General features: G+C 46.6%; 1 protein-coding gene across 8 annotated transcripts in view; it reads left to right on the forward strand.

Moving 5' to 3' along the window:
- Window positions 1-16,717, forward strand: part of ABLIM1 (actin binding LIM protein 1) — a 311,243-nt gene that overhangs the window by 231,122 nt on the left and 63,404 nt on the right. For all 8 annotated transcript variants that reach the window (XM_074959284.1, XM_074959287.1, XM_074959282.1 and 5 more), the window contains exons 7-8: window positions 622-709; window positions 10,998-11,056. In XM_074959284.1, the coding sequence (XP_074815385.1) occupies window positions 622-709; window positions 10,998-11,056 (147 nt within the window). The remainder of the gene's footprint in view (window positions 1-621; window positions 710-10,997; window positions 11,057-16,717) is intronic.

Here is a 16,717-nt window from a genome sequence, read left to right on the forward strand (position 1 = left end):
GTGGAACTCCTTGCCTGAGGAGGTTGTGAAGGCTAGGACTATAACAGGGTTTAAAAGAGAACTGGATAAATTCATGGAGATTAAGTCCATTAATGGCTATTAGCCAGGATGGGTAAGGAATGGTGTCCCTAGCCTCTGTTTGTCAGAGGGTGGAGATGGATGGCAGGAGAGAGATCACTTGATCATTACCTGTTAGGTTCTCTCTCTCTCTCTCTCTGGGGCACTTGGCATTGGCCACTGTCGGGAGATAGGATACTGGGCTGGATGGATCTTTGGTCTGACCCAGTATGGCCGTTCTTATGTGTGAAATAAATTGATGGTTCCAGGAATCCACTTATAAATCCCTCATTAAATTAGTACCATGGTTGACAGTGACAGAAAGGAGTGCCAAGGAATTAATTGGCCATTGAGATTAAACCATTCAGGTGGTAATTACACATTTGAATGACCCACTTTGTTGGGACAGTGTGGGGAAAGCGACTAAGCAGTGTCTGTTCTGTGACAATTTCAGAGCAGCATCATATACATTAAAAAGAAACGAGGGAGATAGGCAGGGGTCTATCAGTGCATAATAATAGGATGGTGTATCACTTCCTTATCGCCCTGTTTATATTTCTTTAGGCAGGGGACAAGCATTATCATCCGAGCTGTGCACGATGCAGCAGATGCAACCAAATGTTCACGGAAGGAGAAGAAATGTACCTGCAAGGTAAGGATGCTTTCATTCCCCAACTGTGCCAGCAACAGGCTTAGGATCAGACAGCCATCCAGGAAGTAGCATATCATCAGCGATCCTCTAGCAGCCCTGTTGATATCTGGTAGCACACTCACTTACCCGTTAGGAGACTTCCATTTTCATTTTTCCCTTCTCAAAGTCATGGCAGTTTAGAAGACATCCCCTGAGATCTTAGGTAACTGGGGTTACAGCTGCCTTGACATCACTGATGTTCTCTGAGGGATAGATGTCACCATCCTGGTGAATGTTTCATATTAGGGCGCCCTAACAATTACCCTGCAGTCACCCAAACTGTGCTTTTAAAATGTATAGCAACAGGTACGTTTTATTGGGCAGCCTCTGAACTTCAGTGTTTTACATAATCCTCGGTGAACAAATATATGTGGGACACCAGAATGAGTGAGAAATGGTTTTGAGGAACCATTTTTGTTGTTTCCCCCTTAGTTATTTTGATCGTATTTTCTCCCTTCTCTTTTGGAACCTGATCCAAAGCCTGTTGAAATCAGCGGAAAGCCTTCCAATAATTTTAATGGCCTTAGTTCAAATTGTGTGTGTGTGATTTCTCCCCCACCCATCCATACTTCTGTAACTTCTGTCTCTCAACCACTCTCTTTCTTCATGTTTGTTTTTCTATCTGAATTCCCCTTTTGTCTTGTCATGTTGCTCTTTTAATCCCCATATACTTGCTCGTGTGTTTGTGTGGTCTTCAATCTTTTTTCACATCCACTTCTTTTTTTCTGTCCATTTTCATCTCCTTTGTGTTTTATGTCTAACTCTTTCTATCACTTCAAGTACTGCCAATCTTTTTTTTTTTTTCCCCCACATTTCCTCCACATGCACTTCCCCTTCCAGAAGAAAATGTTCTTCCCTTTGGTTGAAATACACATTTGATCCAAATCTTGATCTGAAATCTTCAACTCTTAGGCTACAGTTATTTTTCCCACTTGGCCTAATTTAAATGAATGTGGGTAGGAAGATGTCTAATATGCATCCTTACCAACCAGAAATTAAAGTTGGTGGATGCCTGAATGGTTGGGAATTGTCCAAGTGTGCACATGTCAAGAGAGCTTTGAGTACATGGTTAAGGGGCCTAAGTGACTAGGGAAGAGATAAAATAGGATCTGGAGTCAGGCAGTCTAAGTGAAGAGTGAACTAAACAGTAAGGAGTTAAGAAAGATTCCCACTGGAGCAATCCTGAAAGAAGAGAAGATAGTTGAAGGTAGGAGTTCCTGGGCTGGTGGTTTTCTGTGCTCCCTTTGCTGTTATTGAAGACACGTGTTATAATGAGGGCTTTCCTTCTGCCCAGCCCAGCTTCTCCTTTCTGCTTCACCATGCAGAGAATTCATAGTCCTGTATTATCACTGTCTGTAGTGCCTTGTAAATGATGTGCACATCAAGATCTGTGTATTTGCACCTCACTTTAGGGTCAAAAAGGAGGAGGAGGAGAGCTGTTGGGGAGGGAGGCAGTTTTGTGGGTGATAAGTAGGGCCTTACCAAATTCATAGTCCATTTTGTTCAATTTCACGGCGAGGGAGTTTTAAAATTAGTCAATTTCATGTTTTCAGATGTTTACATTTGAAATTTCATGGTTAATTGTAACCCTGGGGGTCCAGACCCAAAAGGTGGCCAGGGTGGGAGGGTCCCAAGGCTATTGTAAGGGCATCGTGGGATTGCTACCCTTACTTCTGCCCTGCTACTGGCAGGGTGCTGCCTTCAGAGCTGGGCAGCCAGAGAGGAAGGCTGCTGGCCGGGTACCCAGCTCTAAAACCAGCGTCAATGTCAGTAGCAGCGTAGAAATGAGGGTTCCATGGTATGGGGGGGGCGGTACCATATGTCCGGTTACCGGCAGCCTCCCGCTGGAGTGGGGGGCTGACAGCTGGAGCCGTGGAGCTTCCTGCAGCTGAGAGAGATCCCGGAGGTCTGATCCACCCTGGGAGCACCCCTGCAAGGGAAGAGGAAGTCTCGACCCTCCCCATCCCCAGCTGGGCCTAGCAGCTGGAGTCCCGCGCAGAGTCCCACCCCTAGGAGCCCCTGGCTGCGAGCAGATTTCATGGGGGGGATCAGATTTCAGTCTGACGCGTTTTTCACGGCCAGGAATTCAGTAGGGTCCAGTGATGAGCTCGAAAACAAAGGGCGACACGAGGGTCTGAACAATATGAACAAGTGAAAAGTAAATGGATTTGTTCAACCAAAAATCAGTGGTGATGTCTGCCCTGCTGTCTGGAGTGGTTCACAACCATGAGTGCCAACCTCCGGGCAGACTGTCAAAAAGCAGAGCAGAGCCCCCAAACTGGTTGTATGTCCTGTAATTAGATTTCACCAAACCAAATATGAGCTCCTGACGCACTATAACCGTCTTACCATGGGGTCACAGACAGTCCCCTTGGGCATTCCAGTCAATCTTGCCACCCAGGCAGGCTGGACTTAGTGATAGTTGGTTGCCATACTCCAAAGATCACAAAAGATTCAGGTTGCTTTCAGTCACAAAAGACCAATCACTTACCCCAAGTCAATTTGTTCCTCCGATCTATTACTAAAGACAATGCTTATAGCCACTCCTATAGTAAACTAAGGCTTTATTAACTAAGAAAAGAAATGTTATTTACAGACTAAAGCAGGCAAACATATATACACAAATAAGTTAGTCTGTGGTTCCAAAAGATGACAGATTTATAGTAATCTGTCCATGCTGAATGCCTTTTAGGGCTAACCCAGGTTGACCCTGGGGATCTCTGCTTCTGTTCCTACTCCCGCAAAGAGAGAGGAAAATTTTTCTTGTGTCCCTGTTTTATCCCCTTCTTCCAGCATTCAATGGATGGGCTTTCTTGCATGTAGCTCCTTCAGTGGTGTGAGAGGGCCATTAACCAAGTCTTTGTATCATGATGTTCCACAATGGCCCACTTAGTTTTCATAGCCCGTCTTGATGGGTGGTGGACCATTCCTCCTGACTGGGTTCACAGGTTCAGAGCCAGCGTTTTTACAGTTATAAAGCAAAACGTACATATCACCTTATAGCATGGGATGCAGACATTACAAGTGAAATTAATGCATGCAGTAACTTGCAAGCATTCCATAGATTTTAGGCACTACTCCCATTCTGATAAGTCTAGTATCTGTCTTGAACAATACTAATGTACAGGTGAGCTGGTCTGGTTTCCAGCTGTGAATTTGTCAGTGCTCAGCTGATGCCTACAGCCTTGGCAAGAGCTGGCATCTGGTCTGACAGCATCACAATGTCAGTGGTAGGAAGGGCTGAACTGGTATAACTTGCACCAGTCTGGCATTCAGTGAATGGGGACCCAGTGCAGCCCTTGGTGTAAATGCAACTCCTATAATAGAGTCATAGAGCTTAAGGGCAGAGGGGACCACTGGATCATCTAGTCTGACCTGTCTATTACAGACCACCAACACTACTGAGCACACTAAAGCCAATGAGAACTGTACCCACGTACACCTTGGTGATAAATTTAGCCCAAGGTGATGGTGCAGGAGAGGTGGCTGGCTCCTTCATCTCTCCATTTCTTTCCTGCCATTACCCCGCTTCACCTCCCTGCCCCTTGGATGCAAGTTACGCTCTTTTCCCCACCTAATGGCAAATCAGTGCAAGTTACACTACTTTCCTACTTACAGCTGTTTTCTTACCAACTTATTGCTCTGACTGTATCACCAGGCTCTTCAGGAAGAATTTTACCTGCTTGCTGCAGGCTGCATTTAGCTTGTTGGCTCTAAGTAGAGTGTACCTGAAAGTCTTTCCCATGGTGAAAGTCCCTCTTAGCTTCAGCTCATAGGAATATGGTGAAGCCATCTGTATAGGTTCCCCCTGCACCGAATGGAGCGGTAGTAGCTTCCCAAGCATTTTGCTGCGGGGGCACGGGGATATGGGGATGGGAATAAGTGTGTATCATAAAATGAGTGAAAGCAGGAAGCTCCCTCCTTTCATAATTACCATCTCCACTGGTCATTGCCTGTGTCTGCATCTCATTCCTCCATTGCTCTCGATGTAATCAAGGAATCAATTCTAAAGCACTTAGAGGAGAGGAAAATGATCAGGAACAGTCAGCATGGATTCACCAAGGGCAAGTCATGTCTGACTAATCTAATTGCCTTCTATGGCGAGATAACTGGCTCTGTGGATGAAGGGAAAGCAGTGGACGTGTTGTTCCTTGACTTTAGCAAAGCTTTTGACACAGTCTCCCACAGTATTCTTGCCAGCAAGTTAAAGAAGTATGGGCTGGATGAATGGACTATAAGGTGGATAGAAAGCTGGCTAGATTGTCGGGCTCAATGGGTAGTGATCAATGGCTCCATGTCTAGTTGGCAGCCGGTATCAAGTGGAGTGCCCCAGGGGTCGGTCCTGGGGCCGGTTTTGTTCAATATCTTCATAAATGATCTGGAGGATGGTGTGGATTGCACCCTCAGCAAGTTTGCAGATGACACTAAACTGGGAGGAGTGGTAGATACACTAGAGGGTAGGGATAGGATACAGAGGGACCTAGACAAATTGGAGGATTGGGCCAAAAGAAATCTGATGAGGTTCAACAAGGACAAGTGCAGAGTCCTGCACTTAGGACGGAAGAATCCAATGCACCGCTACAGACTAGGGACCGAATGGCTAAGCAGCAGTTCTGCAGAAAAGGACCTAGGGGTTACAGTGGATGAGAAGTTGGATATGAGTCAACAGTGTGCCGTTGTTGCCAAGAAGGCCAATGGCATTTTGGGCTGTATAAGTAGGGGCATTGCCAGCAGATCGAGGGATGTGATCGTTCCCCTCTATTCAACATTGGTGAGGCCTCATCTGGAGTACTGTGTCCAGTTTTGGGCCCCACACTACAAGAAGGATGTGGAAAAATTGGAAAGAGTCCCGCGGAGGGCATCAAAAATGATTAGGGGTCTGGAACACATGACCTATGAGGAGAGGCTGAGGGAAGTGGGGATGTTTAGTCTTCAGAAGAGAAGAATGAGGAGGGATTTGATAGCTGCTTTCAACTCCCGGAAAGGGGTTCCAAAGAGGATGGCTCTAGACTGTTCTCAGTGGTAGCAGATGACAGAACAAGGAGTAATGGTCTCAAGTTGCAGTGGGGGAGGTTTAGGTTGGATATTAGGAAAAACTTTTTCACTAGGAGGGTGGTGAAACACTGGAATGCGTTACCTAGGGAGGTGGTGGAATCTCCTTCCCTAGAAGTTTTTAAGGTCAGGCTTGACAAAGCCCTGGCTGGGATGATTTAGTCGGAGATCGGTCCTGCTTTGAGCAGGGGGTTAGACTAGATGACCTCCTGAGGTCCCTTCCAACCCTGATATTCTATGATTCTAAGAACACGAATGCGATCCTGGCCCTGCGGTTGTCAGTGTGAGTTTTGGGGCCGGGATTTCATCCAGTGTGTTTATTGATGGCTACTTGAATGTTACATCTAATGAAAACAGAGGAAACCTGCAAAAAGAACAGTGTGTGTTGAAACAAACTAACCCACCTGTGTTTTCCAGCCTCAAGTTACCTTTGTATAATAAGAAAAGGAGTACTAGTGGCACCTTAGAGACTAACCAATTTATTTGAGCATAAGCTTTCGTGAGCTACAGCTCACTTTATTGGATGCATCCGATGAAGTGAGCTGTAGCTCATGAAAACTTATGCTCAAATAAATTGGTTAGTCTCTAAGGGTATGTCTACACTACGTAATAAGGTCGAATTTATAGAAGTCGGTTTTTTAGAAATCGGTTTTATATATTCAAGTGTGTGTCCCCCCACAGAAGTGCATTAAGTGCATTAACTCGGTGGAGTGCTTCCACAGTACTGAGGCTAGAGTCGACTTCCGGAGCTTTGCACTGTGGGTAGCTATCCCACAGTTCCCGCAGTCTCCGCTGCCCATTGGAATTCTGGGTTGAGATCCCAATGCCTGATGGGGCTGAAACATTGTCGCGGGTGGTTCTGGGTACATATTGTCAGTCCCCCCTTCCCTCCCTCCCTCCGTGAAAGCAAGGGCAGACAATCGTTTCGCGCCTTTTTCCTGAGTTACCTGTGCGGACGCCATACCACCGCAAGCATGGAGCCCGCTCAGGTAACTGTCACCGTATGTCTCCTGGGTGCTGGCAGACGCGGCACGGCATTGCTACACAGTAGCAGCAACCCATTGCCTTGTGGCAGCAGACGGTACAATACGACTGGTAGCCGTCCTCGTCATGTCCGAGGTACTCCTGGTCGCCTGTGTGAGGTCGATCAGGAGCGCCTGGGCAGACATGGGCGCAGGGACTAAATTTTTAGTGACTTGACCAGGTCATTCTCTTAAGTCCGGCAGTCAGTCCTATTGAACCGTCTTATGGTGAGCAGGTAGGCAATATGTCCTTCTGCACCATCTGCTGCCAGCCAAAGATGTAAAAGATAGATGGAGTGGATCAAAACAAGAAATAGATCAGATTTGTTTTGTACTCATTTGCCTCCTCCCCTGTCTAGGGGACTCATTCCTCTAGGTCACACTGCAGTCGCTCACAGAGAAGGTGCAGCGAGGTAAATCTAGCCATGTATCAATCAGAGGCCAGGCTAACCTCCTTGTTCCAATAAGAACAATAACTTAGGTGCACCATTTCTTATTGGAACCCTCCGTGAAGTCAACCCTGTAAGCCGTGTTGTCAGTCGCCCCTCCCTGCGTCAGAGCAACGGCAAACAATCGTGCATCTGAGTTGAGAGTGCTGTCCAGAGCAGTCACAATGGAGCACTCTGATTGGGCTAAAACATTGTCACGGGTGGTTCTGGGTACATATTGTCCGGCCCCCGTTCCCTCCCTCCCTCCGTGAAGGCAAGGGCAGACAATCGTTTCGCGCCTTTTTTCCTGAGTTACCTGTGCGGACGCCATACCACCGCAAGCATGGCCGATTTAAGTGCTAATCCACTTGTCAGGGGTGGAGTAAGGAAATCGATTTTAAGAGCCCTTTAAGTCGAAATAAAGGGCTTCATCGTGTGGACGGGTGCAGGTTTACATCGATTTAATGCTGCTAAATTCGACCTAAAGTCCTAGTGTAGACCAGGGCTTAGATGCCACTAGTACTCCTTTTCTTTTTGCAAATACAGACTAACACGGCTGCTACTCTGAAACCTTTGTACAATAATGGCAGAGAGTCTGTGGGTTTGTCTGGGGAAATGACAAGGAATAGCACCCAAAATTTTCTTTCTCCCGTGTATTTCCTTATAACATATTTTTCTGCCTCACCCAGGGGTTTGGTGCCAAGGTGAGACATTGCTTAGTGTTTAGAGAATGCCTGCTGTAGTTGGTTTTCATGTAGCCTTTCATGCTTTCCAGGCGTATTCTGTTAACCCGAATTTGTATATTTCAGAGCTTGCTCTGTGTTGTAGTGCTGGTGCATGCAGAAAAAAAAGCTGGACAGCTGAACATTTTGTTTGGTGTCTGCCAAGGGAGCAAACACACACATGCTAATGGAGGGATTAACAGCAGTGTACTGTAGAGTTTCCAATAGAAAAGTAATTAAACTGAACTAGGATGGGTCTGGAAGATTTACATAGCTCTGAGCTGTTTCAAAATAAATGAGCACATTTGGGTGGATATAAAACCTAAAAGCTGGGGCTGACTCGAAGTATGGGACTGTGCAAAATAGTCACATTTAACCTCATACCCACTTGATCTGAGTTTGGGTTTGAAGTTTGCTGTGTTTCAAACCTCTCGCTGAGTTTGTGAAGCAAAATTGAGGTTGTTAAGTGAGCTCCTCCCTGAAAATCGCAGCTCAACTCCACTCTGCTTCACCCCAGAAGCCCGGGAACTGCTCCCCACCCAATTCTGCCCAAGAAATGTTCACATCTAGAGGCCACAGCTGAGATCAAGTCCCCATTGTGCTACATGCTGGACACACACATAATCAGACCCAGCCCTTGCCCCAGAGAGTTGCAATGTAAATATTTAAGACAAAAGGGTGGGAGAGAGGAAATGTTGCTAGCCCTGTTTTACAGAAGGGGAACTGAGTTCCAGAGAGAGGGCGTGAATTGCCCCAAGGTCCCAGAGGGAGTCTGTGGCAGAGCTGGGAACTAAACCCGACTCTTTTGAGTCCCGTTTTAGAGCCTTAACCACAAGAACGTCCTGCCTTGTGAACGTTCCTGTTCATCAGGCCTTAAAGTGAACCTTCAAGGGCTGGTTTCCTTCTGACCTTTGCGGGGTTTGTACAGCCCTAGCTCTGAGGCTGGTGTCATCCTTTGTTATGCTTCCCCTGCCGAACGAGCAGTTTCTTCTCCTTACTTGGCTCAGACTCGGAGCTAGACATCTGATGCTGTGATTGAGTCCACGTGTTCCTTCCAGTCTCCTGTTGATGCTGTTTACATTGTGTGCTGCTGGCAACTGGAATCGCTCCTGGCGGTTTGTGCTTCAGCACAAGAAAGGGACCTTTTGAAATAAAGACTCCCCTCGGAGCTGCCCTGACCCATACCTTTTAACTTGGCCTTTGTTGGGAAGGATCTCCTGTTCCTGCATGTGAGATCATATTCATGCTGAAATGCCATAGATTTTAGTGTTTCATTGCGGATGCAGAGGAGTGGGGTGGGGAGGTTCCTTCTTGCAGGCAAACATTTGGCTCCCTTGTGGTTGGAATGGCGATTTGGCTTTGACCACAGTAGGGTGTAGTCAAGATTAAAAATCCATTTGGGTTTAGCCTCTGCTCAGAAGCAGTTCAATCTGGATAGTAACTGGGAGCAGCATGTCAGTCCTTGGGAGGCCAAACTGTTGTGCTCCACAGGCAGAGAGCAGGAGAGACCGAGGTGCCCCCAGTGCCTGAGGCAGGGAATTGATTAGGTGAGCTATGCCCAGATGATCCTAGCAGGAGATCCATTCCCCGTGCTACAGAGACAGTGAAACCCTGCTCCCAGGATATGGGTTTTCAGTGTATGGAAGGAACCCAGGTATGGAGCGGTTTTAACCACCCTGTCTGCTGCAGAGGTAGCAGAACCTGAGCCTTTGGAGCTCCTTGTGCATCCCTGGGCAGCAACACGTGGGAGTGGGGCTGGCCAGGTGAGAAGCTGAAGCTAACCCTATGCAAGTCCACTGGCTAATGCCCCTCTTATAACAGCAGGCGTGACAGGTGTGCAACCTCAAGGGTGCTGCACCATGGCCGAGGGGAGAGGAGTCCTTGCTCACCGGGGTGCCCTCCTGAGCTGGCCACTCAGGCATAGTGCAGCAGTCAGGATTTTAGTGAAGAACATGCTCTAGTTTCTTTCTCTGGGTCCTCATTGCATTCTGCACTCTCAGGGATGGGGAGTGTGGGGTGGGATGGATTAGGTGATGCTAGGATTATAATACTCTGCACTTACTGAAGATAGTGCCTTCCATCCAAGATGCTCAACGACACTTACAGGTGTTGGTGAATTGAGCCTCACAGCACCACTGAGGGGTGGGGTGTGGGGAATGAAGTATTGTTATGCCTTTTTGACCCAAGTGGTAAGCTGCTTTTTGGGGTCTTGTGGATTGTTTCCACTAGGAGGAGAAATTGGTGATGGTCAGGTATTTCTCTGATACAATCCTGTTTGTTTACGAAGTCCCATTTCCCTGAATACAGGAGGAATCAAACTGGAGATAGTGTCTTTGCTCACGGTTCAAAGCCTCTTTCAGCCAGCACTATACCAAAAAGTGCTTTCTTTTTTTTCTCAAGGTCATGCCACCAGGGCTCCCTCTCTGTGTCTGTCTGAGGCAGTTCTGCTCCTCTCTGTTTCTGCTGCTTTTCTTTCTCTCGCTCTCTCACACACACCCCTCCGCCAATCAATGCCAGTTTCAATCAGATTTCGCCCAACCCCTGAACATAACAGTATTATGACCTCCATTTTGCAAATGAGAGAAAAGGTGAAGTGACTTAGTGGGAAGGGTTTTCCCACGACTGCATAGGAAGTCTGTACCAGAGCTAGACATCGGACCCACTTCTCCTTCTCTCACCTCTGAGAACCAGCCACAAAACCAGCCGCCGTCCCTGACCCACAGCAACATGACTCTTCCATCTGCAACATCCGATTCGAACAGATCCTAACCCTGCTGCACGGGCTTGTGCGTGAGGTTTAATTCACTCGTGTGAAAAGTACTTTGAGACCCTCAGATGCCACTGTAGGCTGGCAAAGTCTTTGTTTTTAGTGTTGTTGCATTTCTCATGTGCTGGGGTGGAATTTGTAGGTTATTCACAGCACATTGCAATGCAATGAGGGGTCCGTCCTAAGTATTAAAATGTTCTGCTCTCTGTGACCTGACGTCATCTGATTTACTCTGAGTAATGCATTATTTTATTCCAGGTTCCACTGTATGGCATCCCGACTGTAAGCAGTCCACTAAGGCAGAAGATAAGCTACGGGTAAGATAAACAAACAGTAGGTAGACACTAAGCTCAGTTGCACTCCAGATAATTTGCGCACACAGTAACTGATCTTTCTCCTTGAGAGTGTGATTTCCTCACTATGACAATCCTGGCAGCAAGTACAGCGTTCTACTCCAGAGGTGCTGCTGCACTTCCCGTGGTCACCATCTCAAAGTCTTTGTTGCAATATATTGTTCCAAAGAGGGCATTGTCTCCAGGACAATGTGCACCTTACAGCGTGGTTCTTAAGAGGGGGAAAATCTCAAGGGAGAAATGTGAACAAAGCAAATGCGTCAATAAATCTTTTTATTTTCGCAGTCGTGACATCTCTGTACTTTGTTTGTCAGCTGTGCTGTGTTCTTTAGAGCCACTTGCAGCATTACTCAGCATGGCCTGATCTTCCTTCACCATCTAAATGAACTCTTTAAGCCTAATTTATCCTGTTTTGAATGCAGAGAAGAAATATGCTTAATGCTAGATGTGCCCCTCAATCTTTAGGGCCACATTTTAAGCCGGCCTGAACCGAGACTTAAAATTTGTGTGGACAAACATTCTGGATCAGATTCTTAATGACTTCAGTGGCGCTAAACTGATTTATGCCAGGTGAAAACCTGGCTGTGTGTGTGAGAAGTGCCAACAGGCCTTTGTGGGTTAGTTCACCATGCAGTCGGTTACCCCATCTGTGTTTCCACGTGCCTGCTCATACACAGAAATAAGAGAGTGCGCACCTGTGAGCCTGGTGAATGTTTCTGGGGTCAAGTTTCAGAGGCCGGAGATGAAAAATGGGCCAAGAGGCACTTCGGTGAACGTACGTTGTGCATCATGCTGTGTTCATGGTGTGCTGTGTTCGTAGTAGTTCTCTTCTTATGAAACGTGATGCTGGCACGCCACACTACAACATTCTCCTTAACGGGTTTACTATGAATGTGGCTAACGTGCTGTTATATTTGTGGGGAACAGTGTAAACTGGGAGAACAGTCCAGTGGCAGATTCAAACCTTCAGGAAAACGTTGGGGAAGCAATGCAAAGCAGAGCTTTAACACATGCAGCCCGATCCAGCACTTGCAAGTTGTTCTGAATAGACACTTTCTCAGAAAAGACTTTCGCACTTCAAAACTGGGTTATTTTTCATCGGTAATTTGCTGCTGAAAATAACAATGTGAACACTTTAAGGTATGTCTGCACAGCAAAAAGAACCCTGTGGCAGTGAATCTCAGAGCTTGAGTCTACAGGTTCAGACTCATGTGACAGTGCTAAAAATAGCCATGAAGCTGTTGCAGCTCCGGCGGGCGCTGGGGCTCTGAAGCCTGCAGAGAGGGGTGGATTTCAGAGCCTGAGCTCCAGTCTGAGCCCGAATGTCAGCACGACTCTTTTTAGTACTGGAGTGCAAGCCCTTCAAGCCATAGTCTGTAGACCTGGGCTCTGAGACTGGCTGCTGTTGGGTGTTTTTACCATATAGACATACGTGTAGGGTAGGTCTGCACTGCACACTCAGACCAGGCTACCGCTCAGGTTTCAGCCCAAACCCTGCTTCCGTCCACACACAAATCAGTCTGTCTCGGGTCAGCCAAGCCCTCAGGACTTGTGTCCTAGGACTGTTCTAGGGAGTGGGTCTGAGCCTGAGTCCAGGTCCAAGCCCTGACCTTTTGCAGTGTGGACGCCGGTCAAGCCACAGACGCCAGTCAGAAGGTCTGCGTAGTGTAGTATGTACGTGTTAGCATGGCTGTGAGACCAGGTCCAGCAATTACAGACCCAGGTTTACAATGCAGTGTGGATGCTCAGGCACAGGGTTGGGAACACCAAGTCCACAAGCCCGGGTCCCAACCCAGGCTCAGTATGCAGTGTAGGCATACTCTTATATAGCTGGCCACATGAACTATACATAACACTATAGTGTGGCTTAGTGGATGGAGCATTGAACTGGAACGTACTTCTGTTTTATTCCTGGCTCTGGCACTGGCCCACTGGATGACCTTGGAAAAGTCACGTCAGTGCTCTGTGCCTCAGTTTCCCCATCTGTAAAAGAGATAATGCTACTGACCTCCTTTGTACAGCACTTTGTGATCTACTGGTGGAAAGTGCTGTATAAAAGCTAGGGATGATTGTTATTGGGAGCTGATTCTGCTCTGATTGCTGTAAATCAAGTATAAATCTAAATCAGTAGAAATTCACTGGTATCTGAGAGAAGAATCATGCCCACACTGTACTTTATGCAGGTTCATGCCATTTGCCTGCAAATGTCTATAGAAATTACTTTACAGTTACAGAGTATGATTATTAAATAGTAGAGGTGGTCAAAAATTTTTAAAGATTTCGAAAAAATTTTCTCAAAATTTGTAGTGAAATATCATCACCATTTTCCTGTGCATAGGAAGAGAGGGGCTGGTTCAGCTTGGGGAAATCTTGGAAGTCCATAAACATGTTGGATGTTCTCTCAGGCCAGTGGCTTTCACCACACTGAATTGTGTCATTTGTACAAGTACTGCTGTCCATGACCAGCGTATCCCAGCATCAGCCGATACCGATTATCCAACTCTGTGACATTAGTAGAAGAATCAGTTCTTTCAGGAGAAATATAAGGAAGTGATCATTGCCCCAGCAACAGACAGTCTGGGTATTTTGATGCCTCTTCATCTAAAATTAGAAGGTGGAGACATGCCCTTATGTGAAGAGTGCTCTAAAACCGTCAGCCATTCCCTGATTAAGGACCAGTGGGTTGAGCTGCTGGTGAGCAGCTGGATGGAAGCCACTGTAGATTGTCAGGCTTTTAGGCTGATTTAGGGCTTGTTGCTCATTCAGCTGTATGGGTATAAAACAGTGCGTTCTGGCAGAGATTGGGAGTCAGACTGCTTGTATTTATTGGTGTGTGGCTGGTATACAATATGTTCCCTTGTCAGTGACCCAACAGATTTTTAATTGTTTCAAAGTACTCCTGACTACATCACTGCCATTGCAAATATGCTCCAAGCTGACCTTTTAAACCTTCTGGCTTATTTCCAGTCCCCATGAAACTGCAGATGTTCCTTCCAAATATCTTTACTTTTTCTTTATACATCCAAGCCAGCAAGTACTTTTCACTGAGATAATCTTAATTGAAATCAATTAAATTAACAGACATTCATACCTGTGCAATGTAAGAACACAGCCTTGAAATGGCAGGTTAGAGTGCCTGTGACCTCATAGTACTGGGCAGGACCAGATTTTCTGGTGATGTGGACTCTCTGCACTGCTAGATTTCCTTTCCCTTTGAAACCAAACAAACTTATTGTTGAAGCGGCTTCAGAAGTCCTCGGCGAGCTGTTTTATCTCAGTGACTGAACTGCAATACAAGTTAGTCAGCGCTCTCACTGGCTAACTCTTAGGTCAGCGGAGGGCAAACTACGGCCCATGGGCTGGATCCAGCCCTTCAGGGCTTTCAGTCCAGCCCGCAGGATTGCCAGCCCCATGGCGCAGCTTGGCGAAGGCAGGCTCCCTGGCTCCATGCCACTCCCAGAAGCAGTCGGCACCATGTCTCTGCGGCCCCTGGGGGAGCGGGGCACAGAGGGCTCTGTGCACTGCCCTCACCTGCAGGCACCGCCCCCCACAGCTCTCATTGGCTGGGAACGGGGAACCACAGCCAATGGGAACTTCGGGGTTGATACCCGCAGGTGAGGGCAGTGCGCAGCGGAGCCGCCTGCCTCATCCCACCCCCAGGAGCCACTGCTGGACATGCTGACCACTTCCAGGAGTGGCATGGGGCCAGGGGAGGCAGGGAGCCTGCCTTAGCCCCGCTGCGTACCACTGCCACCGCGGAGCCACTCGAGGTAAGTGGTGCCGGGCCGGAGCCTGCACCCCAACCTCCTGCCCTGAGCCCTCTCCTGCACACTGCACCCCCTCCCACATCTTGCCCTCCCTCCCGCACCCCAACCCCCTGCCCCAGCCCTATATTCATGGCCCTGCATACAATTTCCCCACCCAGATGTGGTCCTCGGGCCAAAAAGTTTGCCCTGTCTTAGGTGGAGATCATAAAAACAAGGGTTGCTTAGGACCTTTTTCCCCATTAGATTTTTGCGTGGCGCGTTATGAAGCCAAAACAAGCAGGAAATAAAGCAACTCTAGATGAGTGCTGAGATTTATTTTTTAATTTTTTTACAATTGTCTGCCAGTTGGTGATTCCGCAGCTAACCGTATGTGACATTGATGTTACACTGCACCGTTTATTGTCCAACTTAGTGAAAGGGGATATTAGTAACTGTGTTGCAAAAGACCTTGAACTCTTGATGCTTATGTGCTGCTCCGTATCCAGGAGAAACATTGCTTTTTTCACTTTTTTTCCCCTCTTATATTTCATGGCAGCGTTCCTCATCTGATTTCTTTTATCCAAAGAGTCTGGTTCTGCGCAGACCACGCTCTACAGAGGTTTGCTGTTGTGTTTTCATATGGTTGTTAATAGCCTTCTTTATTGAGAAGATTTCCTTATACTGCCTTACTGTCATTGTACTGCTGCTGCTTATCTCACACAGCTTTCCCTGCCTTCACTCACCCCTTGGAGCACAAACTTTGTCTTTCGCATTATGAAATGCATCTTGTTTGCTATTTCCTACTTCTACTTAATTTGTTTGTTTAATATCAAGGTTCTGATTTTTTTTTTTTTTTTAAGCATACAAAAATAGCTTTTTGCTCTTTCACTTTGGTGTCATTATTCAGTGGGTTGTAGAAAGTGGTTGTTCTGGAATAAAAAATTACAAATGAAAACACTACACTTAAGATCTGATCATATGAAAACTATTGTGACTTTACACAGCTGGTTGGGGAAATTTTCACAAACAGTGTTTAAGATTTTTCATGAAAAAATGTCATTGAAACGTCCCATTCTGGGAATGTGTTGACCAGCGCCAACTGAATATTTGAACTGAGCTAAACTGGTTGTTAATTGTTTTGTAAAGTTTCTATTTTTGAATGGTTTCTGAGCATGGGCTGATTCTTGTGCTGCCCATTAGCTCTAGCCACCATGTGTGCAGTGACTTGATCTGTGGCTTATCCAAGCTAGAGTTATGAAGCCCTCTCTTACCTATTCATTCTGGGCTGCCTTTTTTCCTCCAGACTTCTCTGAGTCCAGCAGGTACAGAGTGTTTGATATTTTCTTGCAGCATAGTTTTCTAGGGCTGAATCCCATTCAAGTCAGTGGAAAGAGTCCCATTCTTTTCAGTAAGAGTTGGCTAGAGCCTATATCCAGTTTCCTCTGTGATGCTCTGTTCCTGATTAATTCTGGGAAATGCAAGTCCTGAACCACTCCTAAATGTGGACCTTCCTACATGCTAGTTAAGAGAGCAATCCAACAATTTAGCATGCATGCTAACAACTATAAAGATGCTCTATCACTGGTTCTGGGTGAGGAAATGTTTCTGGAGAATTAGAGTTGATGCAGTCAGATATTAAAGGTTCTAGATAGTAATCTACAGAACGATTGCATTCGTCTGTTTGACTGCAGTCAAGGTTTTTGAATGGCTGTACACTTTGTTTTGTGTGCATTTGATGATGAGATTTTAGACCAGTGGTGTTGGAGAGAGAAGCAACCAGCTTAGCCATGAAAGTTATTTATTGCCAGGTAATAACCATACAAGGGAAGCCAAACAAACAAAACAGTTATAATATTAAATCTAGTCCGGTTTAGAAAAC

Source organism: Natator depressus, chromosome 7 (assembly GCF_965152275.1).
Source record: "Natator depressus isolate rNatDep1 chromosome 7, rNatDep2.hap1, whole genome shotgun sequence".
NCBI classification, from domain to species: domain Eukaryota; kingdom Metazoa; phylum Chordata; order Testudines; family Cheloniidae; genus Natator; species Natator depressus.